The sequence below is a fragment of the Saccoglossus kowalevskii genome, chromosome 6 (genome assembly GCF_978046115.1).
Source record: "Saccoglossus kowalevskii chromosome 6, keSacKowa6.1, whole genome shotgun sequence".
Classification (NCBI taxonomy): Eukaryota; Metazoa; Hemichordata; class Enteropneusta; family Harrimaniidae; genus Saccoglossus; species Saccoglossus kowalevskii.
Window position 1 is genome coordinate 9,572,163 of NC_140646.1, and position 18,241 is coordinate 9,590,403.

The 18,241-nt window shown below is 38.2% G+C and overlaps 2 protein-coding genes across 4 annotated transcripts in view; one reads left to right on the forward strand and one right to left on the reverse strand.

The window, feature by feature from the left end:
* Positions 1–13,089, reverse strand: part of LOC102810166 (uncharacterized) — a 57,766-nt gene extending 44,677 nt beyond the window's left edge. For all 3 annotated transcript variants that reach the window (XM_085500734.1, XM_085500735.1, XM_085500733.1), the window contains exons 1-3: positions 12,960–13,089; positions 2,009–2,225; positions 1,104–1,262 (exon numbers count right to left, since the gene is read on the reverse strand). In XM_085500734.1, the coding sequence (XP_085356860.1) occupies positions 1,104–1,262; positions 2,009–2,225; positions 12,960–13,021 (438 nt within the window). In that variant the 5' untranslated portion in view covers positions 13,022–13,089. The remainder of the gene's footprint in view (positions 1–1,103; positions 1,263–2,008; positions 2,226–12,959) is intronic.
* A 484-nt stretch (positions 13,090–13,573) lies between these two features.
* Positions 13,574–18,241, forward strand: part of LOC100374803 (rotatin-like) — a 113,793-nt gene continuing 109,125 nt past the window's right edge. Inside the window, exons 1-2 of the mRNA XM_085499911.1 lie at positions 13,574–13,630; positions 13,742–13,929. Of these exons, the coding sequence (XP_085356037.1) occupies positions 13,579–13,630; positions 13,742–13,929 (240 nt within the window). The 5' untranslated portion in view covers positions 13,574–13,578. The remainder of the gene's footprint in view (positions 13,631–13,741; positions 13,930–18,241) is intronic.

Sequence of the window (18,241 nt, forward strand, 5' to 3'; positions counted from 1 at the left end):
GCAAGCTCTGCTTTGTATGCAAATCAACTTAAATAGTTGGTGTCCAGTGGAGAGAGAAGTGAACAGTACTGTTGTTAAAAAAGTTCTATCATTCTGTTCTAATAGCTGAAACAAATTCCTGTGAATTTTCATTTGTCGAATGAACTGTTCGTCAAATACAGAGTACATATATTTTAGTACAATTTTCTTTTCAAAATATGGATGTAACATTTTGCTTTTTATGTATTTTTTATGTATTGTTTTTGATTTGATAACTTTGAACTAAACAGATTTTCTATTAACTTCAGATCTTGATCAAAGTTTGGCACCCAGTTCGAAGGAGTGCTTATATTGATTTTCTGACATCTTGTTTTCTGTAAAGATTTTATTGGTAGGTTTGCAAATGTAAATCAGACTGTGCAAAAAATCTCTCCATGAGTTGGTTTTGAAATCCAGTATAGTATTCCCATGGGATTTGGGAAATACATTATCAAGGATATTATTACAAGATAAATGATTTGCTTCATTGAACACATACAACAAGCATATTTCCACTGAGATCAGTGACCTTTGGTGTGTATCACCAGTGATCAGTCAAGTAGAAACAGTCAAAATATTTTATCAGATTTTCTCAATTTTTGCATGATATTTTCATACAGGACATCTGTTCAAACTCAGGGAGGACTTTATACTGATGAATAAGTTGACCAAATTTGGTGAAGTTTGGAATAAAATTAATAAAGTTATTGTGCACACAATAACAATTATTAGCGACAATGACGACGACAACGCCGGCCAAAAATCTTTCCCTTAATATACCTTTCCCTTCCATCTTTGATGGTATGGGCAAGGTAATAAAAACAAACATAGTAGCCTCCAGAGTTTGACAGGACCCCATACAAAGAAGTTCGCTCAATCTGTGCTGTTCCTTGGGAGGAAAAGATGTATAATAATATGGTTATTACAAAGATACCAAAAAGTGTGCACTCAGACAGGACATGGTCACACTCCACTGACTGTCGGTCCATATCGCTGTATTGTCTTTGAGCATACTTTTTGGTATTCTATTAATAACCTTGCATTAATTCATAGCAAATAATATTTATTATGAATTTGTAACTTACCAAATGATCACCTGCATCTAAATTAGCCAATAATGATGTTGTGATGGCGGCCATTCCACTGGAAAACACTAAACCACCAATACCACCTTCTAACTTGTTGATTACCTCGGCAACCACCTGACATGTATGGTTACCAAAACGACTGTACACATACTCATTCTAGGAATACAAAGGAAAAAGATATCTTACAGTTGATTAGAAATCTGCAATTCTGTAATATCTGCTACCAAGTATTTATAAGGTATAGGTATGCAACTGTCATACCATTTACGTTGATAAGAGATGAAGAAGTGGACTCTCAAAATTTGTGAAAGTTTGAAAGTGATCTCATTCCATGTGTGTCAATTAAATGTAGTTCTAACCAACAGTGTCACAGAACACAGTGGGTATTTAATAATCTTAATTTGGGGATACTGAAATGAGCATAATTACCGCTGATTCACTCTAAGATCGTCTGCCACAAAAATTAAACAATTTGAATTTGAACTTGAATTTTTTTATAGCTCTATATCGAAATGTGAATTTTTGAAAGGGAAATATTGTTCCCTTACTTCATCATAATTGACCATCATCAAATGTGCATATCTCATTATTAAATGTTTGTTGATTTCACAAATAAAGTGGGATCTCGCAGGGATATCGCAATTTGCGTGACTTATTCAAATCACATGTCATCTTCATTGCATATCACACCTGTGAATACTTCATAAATTTTTGCTCATACAATAATCAGTAATATTAAATAGAACTAATGAGAATGTCATCTCAGTTTGTACATTTCATCTTATTCACAAATAATGGAAAATAAATGTATTAAATATACACTATGTTTTACATTGTAATTGCTATAAAATTAAATCCGTATTAACTTGTACAATTTTATGTACGTGAAACGATTTGTGTACCTTGATTGCTTCGGCAAAATCCTCACATTTGTCTATTTCATATGTGGTAGCCACAGATATGGGTGGCACTACTGGTCGTGCTAGTGACGCTTTGTTTCTTGGTATACTTGTTACGGCTATAGTCTCTATGTGTAACTCAACACTGTCATGATAACTCTCTGGAACACCTTCCAGATGTAAATAATCAACATTTTCTAACTTGCACTTCTTTTTTGGACTGAAAGACAATATTATAAACCACTAGAAAACATGGGTGTAAGACATTAATAGAGACATTATAATCATAACTTTATTACTCAACTCAATCATCTGTGGAAATAGTATCAAATGGAAATTGATGTTATTGTTTATAAACTAAGGTACAATTGTTTCTTTTCACTGTAGTGTTCAAAATTACATGACAGGAGTGAAAGCAAAAGATATCAAGGACAGACTGCGTCATATGAACTTATACTGTCAAACTGTTCTTGCTCATGCTTTTTCTTAATTGCATAATGTGTTATTTGTCTTTTTGAATATGTCGATGACCCTGCTTACTTATGTTAAACCAATCAAAGTTGATCAAACATCCACTGCACTCTGTGGTAGGTAGTTTGACATTTGATTGATGCTCAAATGTAACTGAAATAGGATTTTCAGGCGATCAAGTATGGAACTTTAATAATCATGTACCAGAGGTGGCAGCACCAAATTTTGCATGGGAGGGGGGATCTGTTCACCAACCTCGTGCCGAATACACGACCTTACTAGAGGGTCTAGGGGCATGCTTCCCTTACAAATTGGAAATCTAGACCCTCTGAAACGCTATTTCCAGCATTTTGAGAGGCAAATTTTGCTGACAGTTTTTTCGAGCCCATTGACGTTGCAGGTTGGTGTCTTCTCTACACTGATCTGATGCATAACACGGAAGGAGGGCTGGGAATTTGTTCAAACTTCGAATTTTTCAAAGTCATTCATCCGCTGGCACATATTTTACAGATATATTAAATCGTTTGGGGGTTTCTTCGCTAAATTATGATAAATGAAACTTAGAAATATTGTAAGAACAAACTGGCCCCAAAATTGCTGCTAGTGTCTGGTTCGAAAGGCACTCTACACATGATTATATTCCAAATTTCAAACAAAAATTTTATTATCGATACAAGACACTTCGCGATGGGCTTCTTTTGCAGTCAGTAATATTTACTAACATTTTTGTTCATTACTTTATAAACTGGCTTGGCAATTCTCATCACCAATTACACTTTTAGATTTAGACTTTTTTTCAAAAAATCCAAAATGACTTTCAATAATTTTGTTTATTTTTTTACTATAATTACATTTGAAGTTTTGATAATTTTAATGGGTATACATATTTTAATGAATACGTGTACAAAAATACACCCAAAATTAAGTATATACATAGCCTTGACAAAAAATAATAATGCATTTTTTGTGATCTGTGTAACTATATATGGAGGCTGCAAGATTTTTTTTATATATATATTGTATTCACTACGTTTATTTTGTATTTACATTGATCATGAGGTCATGTGACTACAGTGACTGTTTGGTGTACTCTGCAGTTTTTGTTTTGTTTTGTCGATTGTTGTTAGTTGTTTGCTTTGTGTTCTTGGAATTTTGTGCAAGGTCAAATAGGTATATCATTTTCACTTTGCAGTATATTGTAGACAGTACTTGTATACTTTGTTATCCAGCATAAATATTGGATTGTTCAGAAGCATGAGATTGTAATGTAAATTTTGTTCATTAATGTTGTACGATGACGCTATCTCCGGAGCCTTCAGAGTCCCATGTTGACTATGTCCCGGACTGTTTACTTACTTACTGTCAGTGTCTGACTGGTATATACAAAATGCACCAAGTAAACGTCAGAATAGTAAAACAAAAAAGCCAAAACAGTCTGTCAGCCGCCGCCATTCATAGCAGTGATATGATTTTACACATCAAAATTGAGAATCGCAAGTGTAGACCTATTGCATAGAATTAAACACTAAATACAGCTATCCCGGCCAGCAATCGAATCATCAATCTTCATGAGTGCTGTAACTGGCATTTCCATCAATTTGCTTTCATTCCCACTATCCTAAAATGCTCAAGGGAATGTTGTAAATTTCGCGAGTGTGTGTATTTTCGTACAGTGGCGTAAACATTGCAACAATCAAAGACGTGCTGAACAGGAAGTCTGTTCTGGACTAATACCATTGTAATTTTTTTGAGCAGAGAATCATTTATCCAGGGGACGCTACAGTAAGAAATTGTTAAAATTGCCTGATTGGCATATCAAAATCCTGTATTGAAACAGAACATATTCTGTATTCACTAAAAACAACATTGTTATGTTTCTAGACCTACAACGAACTCGAAACAAAAGAAACAGTTCAATCCAAACAACCTGTGTCCTTGAAAATCGAGTCTTAGCGCCCTTGCGTTTCTGAGCAAAAATAAATTGATGCCAAAAACGACCGAGGGTGAGGTGAGGGACTGAATTTCAAAAACATATTTTATATATAGGGTATATAATTATGTGTATTACGCTGTTCCAAAGACTGAAATACGTATGACGTTAATATTTCTCTCACATTATTTCACTAAAATATGTGACTAAAAAGGAAAAACGTTTATAAATATACTCATGTAAAGAGGTGGTGGAGCGTTATTTTATGACACAGGTCTGTGCTGACAACACAACACATAAATTCCATATTATTACACAAGTGTGAATTTACATGGCAGGACGCCAGTAGACATACCTACACTTTATGCAAATTTATTAAAATTATGCTAATTTACTCATGATGTGGCAGTTTCTGTGCTCATGAATATTCAGTTATTAGTAAGTCAATACATTCTAAAAGGGGCGATATATTATTTTTGGGGGCAAGAGTTAGGGGGTCAATACCAAATCAAAGAAAGCTTACAAAGAACTCCCGTGTGCTGAGGGAATAGGGATCATGATGTAATATTCGGGAATATTTGAAAATGATAAACAAATTATGAATAATCTATTAAATAAGGAGCCACCAGTAGTCATCTACACACATAGACATCGTATACCTACAATAAGCCTACTTAAAAATATGCATAAAAAGTCTACACAAAATTGAAACATTAAAAAGAAAACTGAAATAATTCATAAAACATTGGGGAAAATGAAATACAACGAAAATAGTAAACAAATAAATGCCCAAAATAAACTTGTAGGGCATTTAAAAATATTTTAGAAATTTAGTTAACAGGGAAAACATAAAGTAGCAAGAACAACTATGTAAATTTCTGACAAACAATCACAATCTAAATATCTAAAATTCAAACCACTATCTTAATATCAATATGTGTGTCAATAAATATTATATTTATTTATTTTCAGTTACGTATATTAATAAGGAAGGCATCACAATCTTTTTGATTGGTTCGTATATCCCGAAAATCGACATGGTAAAATTACAACCATCGTACAGCTCAGTACCTTAACAAATATTAATAATTTACGGCAGACGTACTTCTCGGTACATAAAATTCAAAGTAATCCCCAACACTTCTCATTTGTTACTGCGCATAAATTGACACTATCTGGGGCACGTCGCACGTGATGAGTACCAACCAAAAATACACACAGGACATTTTAAGTGGCTCGAAACAAAACCTATTCGCTAATTTTCGTTTCGAAAACATCTACGATGGCTTAAAACCCTGCAGCCCGTCCCGCATGTTTTTTTTACTAGGCAGGAGACGCCGGTCAGCGTGGCGTTGCCCCAGTGATTTCCACTGTGCATCCAGTAGTTAATGCTGACATCACGGTCTGTACATTTCACATGAAGCATGGTATTCAGCTTAACCATATTTTCTTTTTTGCTCCATGGCTTAACTTAATAGGAACAGTAACTCGAGCAATAAATGTGCTTTTCGATTTGAGGGATATCTTGCCGTGTAATATTCAATGAAAAAAATAGTGAAACATGAGGCCCACGCTGGGGGCCCACATAAGGTGTTGCAATAGTGTAAATATAACAAAGCCAGACACCGATTGTTTCCTTTGCTAGGTAAAATCAATGTACAGAATAATCGGATGAAACAACTAAAGTAAACTAGGATATATTAGAGCTAATGAATTCGTAATTTCCGACCCCTCATAACAAATCACCGTCATAACAAATCACCGTGTTGAGGGGGCAATGAACAAATCAGACACTGATTGTCAAATTGTTTTGGTAATCATCGCATGTTGATTCATGTCAATTGAACAGGGTACCCTGACACAAAAATAAGGTAAACCAGCTTACTTAGTGCTAATGATTTTGTGATTTCCCACACGAAGAACATTCTCAGAAATAATCCGACATGCTGATCAGCCCACCAACAATCGGGACCAAAATGGATCACTCCTGTCACGGTAAATTAGGTATGGTTTACGAGTTTTTTTTCTCTAAATCCCAACATATATTTACACATGTAAGCGATACAAAGGAAATATCTCCTTACGGCAGCGACTTGATACAACTACATTGATGCTGGAGGTCACCATATTTGTTCTTGCATTCAATAATACGGCGATAAATCAGGATTCACAAGTACAACGAATTCACACAACATTTTACCATGAAATCGAACCTACCAACCATTTTCATATCTTCAACACTGCCATGGTTTTGGCGATGATGAATCTCACATTCATTATTTTCTTGACTGGGCTCACACAGGGTTCAATGTTCCGTGGCTTGAATGTAATTGTACACCACACGTGAATGTAAACTAGCTTGCACAGTAATTCATTTCACAGTCATTGAGGTTATACATTTGTTCAATTACTTATTTATTTATTTACTTATATGATAATAAAAAATCATACATGTAATTTCTTAGACCTTTTCATAATATAAACTGATACATGTCATCTCCCGAGCGCTTGCTTCGTTTTTGTACAACACACTGGAAATAACAAAATGGCTGACACCATCATAAATTGCTGGTCATAAAAAATAGAATACGCATGCGCATCATTATGCAAATTAGTCCACTCACCGATTCCTATTAGTTGTATTCATGCAACTGGGCATAAAAAAATTAAAAAAAAAATAATAAAAAAATACATAAAAAATGCTAAATTTTAATTAAAATGTAAAATACAACAATGAACTGCAGCAGCCAATCATTAGTAACATTCTTACCAAGTTACATAAAAATCGTTTTAATGCTTCTTGAGATATAACTGAAATAGCTTAAAATTCACACATTATTATGCAGATGAGCTCATTAATATGCATGGATATCAACCAAAAACTAATCAAATCTGCGCATTGCCCCAGACAAGCTATATACCAAGTTTCATTAAAATCCGAACATTGGTTCTTGAGATATCAATGGAACAGACACACACACACACACACACAGACAGACACACTAACTGCAAAGACTCCCTTTTTGTGCTTCCAACATGGGAGTCGAAAACACAGTATTCAAAGATTAAATGATTTTGACCATGGAAACATCGCGGACTCATTTACGTAACAGTATGCGCTACTAATACTAAATATGGTAATTGTTTTTTGAGTACAGAGAATGTGTATTTCTGGCTGGTACTAGCAGTCGTTTTTTTTCTGTTGCATGTACTGCAATGATGCAATATTTTTATTATAGTCAAGAGGCTTTACAATGACAATTGTCAAATAAAAACAATACAACAAATAATAATTTAATCATTTTATTATGTCGCTTTCACAGTGTTGATATACCGGTATATACATTCCACAATCAAATGAATGGATGATCTTTATATACAGTAGTTTATATCTGGCATGACAAAATAAAGTTAAAATTACATTGTAAGCACAACTACATACAAAATGATGTGTCTCAGAATCAGTTTGAAACTCAAAGAGCAGGGAGGTAGAGAATAGGCAGAAGGCAGCAAAAAAACCTGCTGTGGGCAAGAAATGTTCTTCTGTAAAAATAAGTAGTCAATACATACATATGACAACACCTACATTTGGTGGTTAAAATTTCTGGCTGTAATTTTCAAAATTCCTTCTTATTCAGATATTTCCTACATCCCAGAAGAGCAACATTTAAGGTAAAATTGTCAGAGTTTGCAAAGGTAAGTATTTTGATCAAACACATCACATGATTAAACTATTTGATGAACTAAATTTTAAAAATACCACATTTCATGGTTTTCCTTTATTTTTTCCACCACGCCTAAATTCTGGAAGCTTCCTGCAGTCAGGACAGTACCATTTTTTAGACCTGGGAGCCCTATTTATTTTAACACATTCAAAGTGGAACCATTTAATTTCACAATTCACATTGTCACATGCAACCATTTCACCGGATTCTACCTGTTCACAATAGCAATACAACACGTCTCCCTCAGATGATGTTGATACCTTGTTAAGAGCGTGAGTGCTGGTACTGAAACAGGTGCTAGGTAACCGAGAATAAAATTTCCCCACTAGTTCTGGGAAAATTTAAATTCTAAATAACCGTTCTGATTTTACTACAATTTCTTCCCAAAGTGAACTATTAAATTGTATTATCTCAATGTGAATGCCCTTTTCAGTCCATAAAACAAAATAACCAAATTCATATTTACAAACACCAAGCTGAGTTTGAATCTGATAATAATATGCATGTTTTCTACTTAGTTTTAAATGACCATCCTCATTTACCTGTAAACAAAACATTTTGTCAATAGATTCTGGTATTGTTGTATCTTTCTTGCAGAATGGACATTTAATTTCCAAGCTCCCAACCCCACAGCAATCACAAGATACAGTCCCATCAGGAGAGGCACCAATATGTGGATAATCAGGGTTTATCACAAATCCACTATCATTTACAACAAAATTTTCATGCATTTTCCCAATTTTTTCAACAAAACTGTCTCTTGCCACTTTTTCATGCTCACATCCCCATTCTGTAGCCCTTGTTGTGAATTTTGTGCTTTCTGGGTTACAAATACTTGTTATTAAACTTAAAGAAGGATATGCTGGATCAGTATGACAAGCAGCTTTCATTTTTGAGGCAGTTATTCTGCTCTCTCTAAATCTTTACCACAGTTTGCAATTTGTTTGACTACGTGTAGCAGATTCTACTGCTTCAGCTTGTTCATCACTAACAGAAATACTTATTTTACTACAGTGATCTACAAGGTTACAGTAATTCATTTCAAAACACTGTTTGTCTACTAGTGAAGTTAAAATAGTTGGGAAATTTTCTTTAATAACAGTTGGCACATAGTCTTCACAAAAAGGTTCACAAGTTGTCAAAATTAATGAACGTTTACCAGTTATATGTAATTTTTTACAAAAATCAAACATGTCCTCCTCAGAGGCAACTTGATATGAGCTACTGGCCTTGTCATCCCTTGGTGTTGGGTTTTTGGGTTTGTAAAGAGTCTACTTGGCATGGCGAATTACTGCAGTCGGTTCATTCCAAATTTGGCAACCATTACTGAACCACTTTGTGAACTTACGAAAAATAACGTGACCTGGAAATGGGGAAAGCGCCAAGAACAAGCACTGCAACAAATCAAAGACAAGATCTCAGTCAACCGTAAAATGGCCTACTTTGATCCAGTCAGACAGACAGAAGTACTTGTAGATGCAAGTCATGTTGGCCTGGGTGCTATTCTTACACAGCGTGATAGTACTGGCAGTGTTGCTGTTATATCACTAGCCAGTCGATCTCTAACACCTGTTGAGCAACGATATTCACAAGTTGAACGAGAAGCCCTGGCGGTGACATGGGGAGTGCTTCACTACCACTTATACCTATACGGACACAAGTTTGAAGTGATGTCCGATCATATGCCCTTAGTACCGCTTTTCAACAGTCTAACTGCAAAACCTCCAGCACGCATAGAACGATGGATTCTCAAACTTCAGCAGTATGATTTTAAAGTGTCATACCGACCTGGAAAACTTAATCCAGCAGACTACATGTTTCGACATCCACTATCTTCTGTCAAACCAACCAGCAGGGAAGAGAAAATGGCTGAAGAACACATAAAGTCCATCATACAGCATGCTACGCCTAAAACAGTACAGATTGAAGACATCCAAGCAGCGACAAAGACTGATACACCTTTGTTACTGTGCATGCAAGCCTTACAAACTGGCAAGTGGGATGAAGTTATCTCACAGTCTACTAATACAAAGGAGGAAAACACACTGAAATGTCTGTATGCTGTGAAAAATGAGCTGACAGTACATTCATGCAGCGACCTACTACTTCGCAATAGCCGAATCGTAATACCTGAAGATCTACAACAAGCAATCATCAATATAATATTGCACATGAGGGCCATCAAGACATCGTTAAAACAAAACAGCTCTTAAGAGAGAAAGTTTGGTTCCCTGGAATCGATAATATGGTGAAAGAAACTGTTGAGTCGTGTACTCCATGTCAACTGAACATCGTGGAAGGTGGACGCGAACAACTAAAAATGTCAGTGGGAGGAAGTCAGCGTTGATTTCAGTGATTTACCAAATGGTGGACATATCTTAGTGGTAACCGATGACTACAGCCGTTACCCCGTAGTAGAGGTAATAAGTTCAACCGCATCTAGATTCGTTATTACAAAAGAATACAACCGAACTCGGCCAGATTTCAACTCCCGTGACTATTTTGTTGTCGATTTCAACAACGCAAGTTTACAAACACACACACACAAACGCTACTGGTTCTCCGACATGTTGTTGATTTCAACATTGGCTGAACATTGTCGATTTCAGTGATGCAAATTTTCTTTTCAAAGGAAAAACACAGACATTACATCGAATCACAGACATCACATCGGCGACCGTCTATTTTTTTTTACATTTTACTGTGATATGACAAAAGACACAGCGCTGGCTGTTTCGTCACTGAAATCGACATCCCTTTTTTTATTAACAAAGCACGAAAGGCATCACTGAAATCGACACCCTTTGACGCCCGTACATTTTTTATATTTTGTTGTGATATGACTCTGACAGTCTGTAATACAACGCTCGCTGTTGCATCATTGACACCCTTATGCACATATGCTGGCCGAGTACGGTCACTGGCCGTGATCGGTCACTGGCCGAGTAGAAATCTGGCCGAGTTCGGTGGTCACCATTACAAAACTAGATAGCATATTTGCGCTGTTTGGAATACCCAGGATAGTTCGCTCTGATAACAGCCCACCATTCTCCAGCATTGAATTTGCAGCATTTGCAAAAGATCTTGGTTTCAAGCATCGCAAAATAACACCAAGATGGCCCCGTGCAAACGGTGAGGTTGAGCGATTTATGCACACCATGAAGAAAATATATCGCATAGCACATATTGAAGGCAAGGCGTGGAAACAACAGTTATACAGATTCTTACATAACTACAGAACCACACCACACACGACAACCAGTGTACCACCTGCATCATTATTGCTGAAAAAACCAATGCGAGTACATTTACCGGAAATCAGCACACCTAGCCATGCTGACAGCGAGCTACGTCAACGCGATAAAGAACAAAAAACACGTATGAAATTAAATGCGGACAATCGTGAGAATACTAACAAGAAGCAAATTCAAGTGGGTGATATTGTGCTGATAAAACAGGATGGGTACATCAGAAAAGATACAACCCCATACATCACACATCCATATAGAGTTACAGATACAAATGGTTCCATGATAACCGCGATGAAAGGTGATCATAAAATAACCAGAAACTCATCTCGTTTCAATGTGTTGAAGGGTGAACATGACGGCAAGACAGGCGAAGCAGAACAAGACGAAGCTGAAGAGTCCACTTTGTTAGATTCAACATCGTGAACCTCTGCAAGTCAACCTGTGAGTGTTCCACGTCGTGATCATTCGCAACGCCAACATCAACCACCTTCATATTTAAAAGATTATGTTCAGTGTAGTAAGGCAAGTAAATGCTGAGGATTTACCTTAGAGGTGACGTACTAGTAACCTCTCGCCTCAAATTTAACCAGTTATTGTTTTAGACACAAACGTAAACATTTGTTTACTGAAGGTTATTGAACTCTTACATTTGATGTTAATGAACTCTTATAACTCTTACATTCAATGTTAATGAACTCTTGATGTTTATTTGTTATCTCAGAACAATTGAACGCTCAACTATCATAAAGTGACACTATTCATTGACAATAACAAAGACGCAACTTCTGTCAGTCAAACCTTTTCGTTTCATGATTTTGCTTACATTTCTATCGAGTTTAAAGTTTAAAACTAGTTTATATAAAGTTTGATCTTTGCGCATGTGTAACAGTTAACACTTTATTTGTGACACATTCTATCTAGGTTAGGAGGGATGTAATGTCCAAGTATCTACCAATATTATACTTATATATCGATACTCCTATGTATTATTTACGTTGTATTAATGACGTAATGTCACATCCGGGTTATTGGTATAAAGGTGGGATCGAGGCTCCGGCACTTGACAGTTACACCAAGTCACTGTACATCACTGTACGAAAGTTGTCTCCTTGTACTATCTTTTGTACTACATTATAATAAATATCCACACTGTACGATCATGGACGTACTAGTACGTCCATGGTACGATTCAGTCCAGTCATGAAGCTATCCTTTTTTTAGCTACATAGTCTAGTCGACCGGATCGTTACTGTATTTACATTTACTCCTGCGTAAATGTCTGTTTCAGGGCAGCCTGGGCTGATGTTTACATTAGAGTCCCAATGAAAACAAACACATTCAGAACACTGTACACAAGCTATACACACCACGGGAACAGTATTCGAGTCATTCTCTAAGACAAGCCTACGTCACAAACTGGTCAAAATCCCCCAAACATTGCCAGCAACCAATCACAGACTAGCTTAAACAATAGCTTTCCCTGACGATAATACTTAGCAACGTTATTTCCCCCACGCTAACTTGAAAAATCTTTTGTTTTTGTCTCGTTTCCGTTTCCGGCCTGTCTTAGAGAATACCTTTCATCCAAAGAAGTTAGAGATTCAACAGAAATACTTCGTCTGACTTGACGATTGAACATTACGAACGTTTTCAAAACTGTCACTTTCAGTTCAGACGACCACGACCTGTAAGTAGTATCTAACCAATAACACTAAACTCAGAATGTTTTGGTTCACACTGGTTCTGGGGGATGACGTTCATTCAGTGTCACGATTTGAGAAGCATCCATTCAGTTTCCGTGGTGTAAGTATTCGTGGGCTCATGCATTATGCAAACATTTTGATGATAAGTAAATTGATGTAATATAGTTATTTAGGCAATATATTAGTATAAATTTATATATGTACAACAATAACTAGTGTGTTCTTTTATTGTTTCTTTCCCCTTTTCTATAATGCTTTGTACCCCATAACTTACAGTAGTTCAACCCAACCCGAAATCTCTGTCTCGCGAGAGAGAATCTTCGTGATTTCATAAATTATTCAAGACATAAGATGGCGGATAATTTAAACTGAGAACCATTCGCTCGATCTGTCTAGTCAGAATATTTGTTAAATTGGTGAAATTGCTGACACAACGCGCCTAAGTCGTAGCAGAGTCAATTGTAAATGCTAAAAGACCAAGTCTTGCGTCGAAATGCAGCCAGTGCGTTCTGATGTCAATCTTAGACCCTTGTTCACCAAACTTGGTAAGTTTTGAAATCCAAAAAACAAGACCGTGCATGTCATGTTTGTTCGCGATCACGGAACTTTATATTTTTTTCCTTGGGAATTTAATTTGTGTTTGTGATTTGTTTCAGGGCACCAGTTAGAGGAAATTCGTGTGCGTTCAATGAATAATATAATTTCAAAGCTGGATCATAATGTTATCTGCGAAGCTGACGTCGTACAGGAAAAGTACTTCCTGATACGTCTTCTGGAATGGTTCAACTTTCCATCGGTGCCAATGCGAAAGGAAGTTGTAAATTTGATTGAAAAACTCTCAAAGGTGAGAATCGTTTGCAAAAATTAACAACTGAATAGAATAGTAAGTAGTATTAGAAGCGCAACATATATGGAAACAATTTGAAGTCGTATTTGTCGGGGACGATCGATTCGTTCCAAGTCGATTCGGCCCTGGTTTGGACGTTACGGCCCCAAAACAGTTTGGTCGATCAGGCCCTGGTATGAATTATATTCGATACGTGTTCATATCTAAGGTTAATATATTAAATGCACATCGAATGTTTGACAACTATTTTTCGTCTTTTGCAGGGCATTTTCATGATTTAACACCATATTTTACACAATGCAACAGATGTTTTTTCATTTACTCGCCGCCGCCTATGTACTAAACACCATATGGCCCGAGTGATTGACACTGTGCATGTGGACATGTGTGGCCCGCAGACAGATAACTTGAATACACATCTAATACAATCAGTTTCAGTCAGGGTTCAAATGCAAATTTGTGGTTTGTCACATAATGTCTAATGAATTAAGAGCGTTAATCAACAGAGGAAAGAAAAAAAGGCTTGAAACAAAAGAGTTAAATCTGCATTAAAACTAACTTGTCCTCTCTCTTCTTCATGCACGGAACGTCTATGGAAGTTTCGGCAACATATATATATTAAAACAAATCGCACCAAATATCTCAGATACATTCTAATTTATGTCTTGTTGGTACGACATTAATCTGACACGTAACAGAAATAAATGCCGTGGTAGTACAGAATGTTTAGGCGATATCTGCAGGTTACAAAATTATGTACGGACGCATCAGATTTGTCAAGACGTGCTATTCACAAATAGACTAATTTCTATATATGAATTAATCGAAAATAAAGTGTCACAAAACAACACAAGTCCCTCGTATTACAACGTAATTGTTTTTACGCAAAACAATTTTATTGTTATGTTGCAATAAATACCCATTTGTATTACAATGTATACAAGGGAAATTACAATACAGTATCGTAGTTACCGGTACTTTGTGTTGCTTTGTAAACTTTATATTGCCTTAATTTATATTTAATTAGAAAACATCCTGGATAACACGATTTGAAAAATGATGTACATGTAATTACTAGTAACAATTAAAACAATTAACTGAGTGAAATCAACACCAAGTGTAATCTTATGCAATTTAATACTGATAAGTTATAATCAAGAAAAAACATACACGTATACTAAGAATGTGGGTAATAAGTAATTTTGTTGTCTCTTATGTTCTCATGCGCCAAGCTGGTCACGTGTATTCGAATAAATCACAATTACCGGTATATCTCCCAGTTTATGCAAATCACACCAACATTCCACATGGCATCTGCATGCTGAACCACGTGTTGGCTGCTGAATTTGGTGGAATTTGGATATCAAGTGCATAATGTTGAAGGTCAAAGTACGGAAAGGTTCGACAAACCTAATTACTGTGACAATCAAACAAACTGATCAGAACAATATTGTCAATACAGATGCTAAAACTCAGAATATTTCATTTAGCGACGTAAGCATCTGACAAGATCACAACCAATCAAATCGAATACGTAAATGAACAAGCAACACGGTTGGCGGACAGCGATACAGCAAATATAGAATATAAAAGTTACAGACTATAACTTGCATCCGAACAAGTCGGTAGGCTGGTTGGCCATCCACTCCACTCAGAAAACAAGCAACATGTTTTCGGCTGTTGCCATGGCAGGACATGAACATGAAGCTAACGTCGGTTTATAACTAAAACTGGGCTCCGTACACAAGGTTTGCAAAAAACATTCAGTCTTTAGAAGTCACTTTACTAAGATGTATTCTTCTGTTATTGGCGAACCGCTCCACTCCTACCGGCTTGTATTTATTATTTCCAACCGTTTTGCGATAGTGTTTTTTAGATTGAACGCAGCATTTACAGTTCATTCAAAGTTGCGTTGGGATTACATTGACACAGTGTAGCAATGTCGGCATTGGTCATCTTTTGTCATCTCAATGCACGGTAGCCAAAAATAAAAGCATGATCATTTGAACACTGCTATTATAAGACTGGTAGGATGTAATACATTTGGGGCAAAAGTATTCGAAAATCAAATACAAGCAACATACGAGTTATTAGTTAATAAATACAACTACACATTACATGCAATGTGGAGTTATTAATTAATAAATACAAATAATGTAAATTCACTACGTTCAATTACCCACCATAGACTCCGGTCAGTCAAAATGACTATTTTGAACTGTAGGCATTAATCAGCGATTCTGCCGGTGACGCAGAGATAGAATCAAGGTCAGGGGAAGCCCCATGACCTCAAGATTCTTTTACCCCTTACGTCACGAACCCATGTGACCGAGGCCACCAGGCAGCGCCACAGGTAGCCGTCCTTCACTCTTAATTTCTCTCCGCCTCGAGTGGAGATGAAATCTAGCGAGCTCTGCTGGATCGCCTGCTTTTTTTCCTGTCCGGATTTAGAGCTTGGGTTGTTGCCGCTGCTCGGCATCCGACATGGTAGCTGGTAGGATAAGTTTTCCTTGTCTTTTTTTACCCTCGTGTCGTTTTCCCCTTTGTGTGTAGTATTTTTCACAGCAAAGAAATCAAAATCCGGCGCCACTACGTAGTCACATGTTGATTTCATGGCGGCACCTTTTACAACTGTAATTCGTCTCCCTCATGCATGTCGTCTTTTATTTTTAATGTATTTAGCAATATATCGATGTAATGACAGCTCCAAGGCTCGCTGCCTTTTTTCTTCCGGTCTCCTCGTCTTTCGAGCCGACCGTACAGTGGTTTATTCAGAATCTACCAGCATAGAACCCGCATCCGAGATGCTTTGTCGTGGCTACGTGTGGGTTTCGGGTTTTTTTTGCGTGAAAGCGTGTTTTTTTCACTGGAGTTCTGAGGCCTGAGATTTTCTTTCAGAGCCATCAAAATCGCTGACACTGACCGCGTCACAGCAAGGTCGCGCGTCCAGTAAACAAATCGGTTAAAGTGAGTTGCGTGTTTTGCATGAGTGGAAAGTCCTCACGCTCGGCTACCGGTACTTCATGTACCGGGACGTCGAGTAAGAGGCCTGACGGCAGAGGTACCGATATTTTCTCGGTCTCCCCCGCTGATCGGAGGGCATCCTCACAGTCTGTTTTTTCAGGCGTTTTTTTTTACCCGATTTTACCGGCTGCAGCGAGGCTGTGCCCCTGGAGGCTTTCCTCCTATGGGGCCCGTTGCGGGTCTCTTCGTGGACCCTTCCTCGCACGACGCCGAGTTTGCCTTCGAGTTGAGGGCTTTGGTCGAAGGACTGTCGGGGCAATTGCGTCCCTGGCAGGCCGGGTAGATCAGACGCAGTCGGAGCGAGCTGTCTCCACTGTGTCCCCTCGGTGGGCAAGCAGGAAGAAACACGAAAGCATGTTTGCATTCAAACACGTCTCTTCCGGGGAACCCCCGTTCCCAGTCACGGCTCTCCCACTATTTTGGGGGGTGGCCGAGGCTCAGGCTAATTGCACCGTTCCTTCTCTGGATCCGCACTGAATGCCAACGGGGTGCTGGCAGCCAAGTCTCCGATCTCGGGGCAGGGCTTTCAGGGCAGGGTACGCGTTGACCCCCCCCCCCCCCCCCCCCCCCGCTTTCAGCCAGCTAGGGTTCGTCACGCGGTAACGGTACAACGGTAACGAATTTATCATTGTGTCCGGTCCTCGCTGTGGGTTTTGACTCCTTTCTTACCGACCCACGGCGTCCCCAGAGGGAACCGACCCTGTCATGAGACGCACAGTCGAACACGCTCCCTCTCACATTTTTTAAGTTAAAGGAGACGCGTTCGCTCGCGTTGGATACAGCCGGTACTCCGGGCGGTCCCTCAGAGTCTTCCATCTGTATGACTCGGTGAGCCACGCTTTTGGGGTGAGGCGGAGTATCATCGATCACAGTGATACGATGTATATACCCCCACCCTTGATCCTAAAGCGACCACCTAAGGTTGCTTCAACGCTTATGGGATCACGGGCGTCGGGATCCACAGCAACCCCGTGTGCACATCTCTCCCCTGTCCGTCTGAGTGCGGAGTGGGGCGCAGAGCACGCAAACGGTGTTGATGGGCGGCCTTGGTCAGCTGCGGAGGATGTAATGCTTAAGGCCCCCGGGTGGGGATAACGTTAGGCAACACTTCCCACTGGACCAAACGCTACCCGGTCGGTGTGTTTCGGGATCAGACCCCATAGCGTGGGATGAGACCAAAACGCCCCCAACCGGATTCCAAGGCTCCTACCCCAGACCCCGGTACCACGAATTTGGCAAACCGGGCAAAGGGGGATAGCCGCGTTCCATGGGTGTCTTTGCCAAT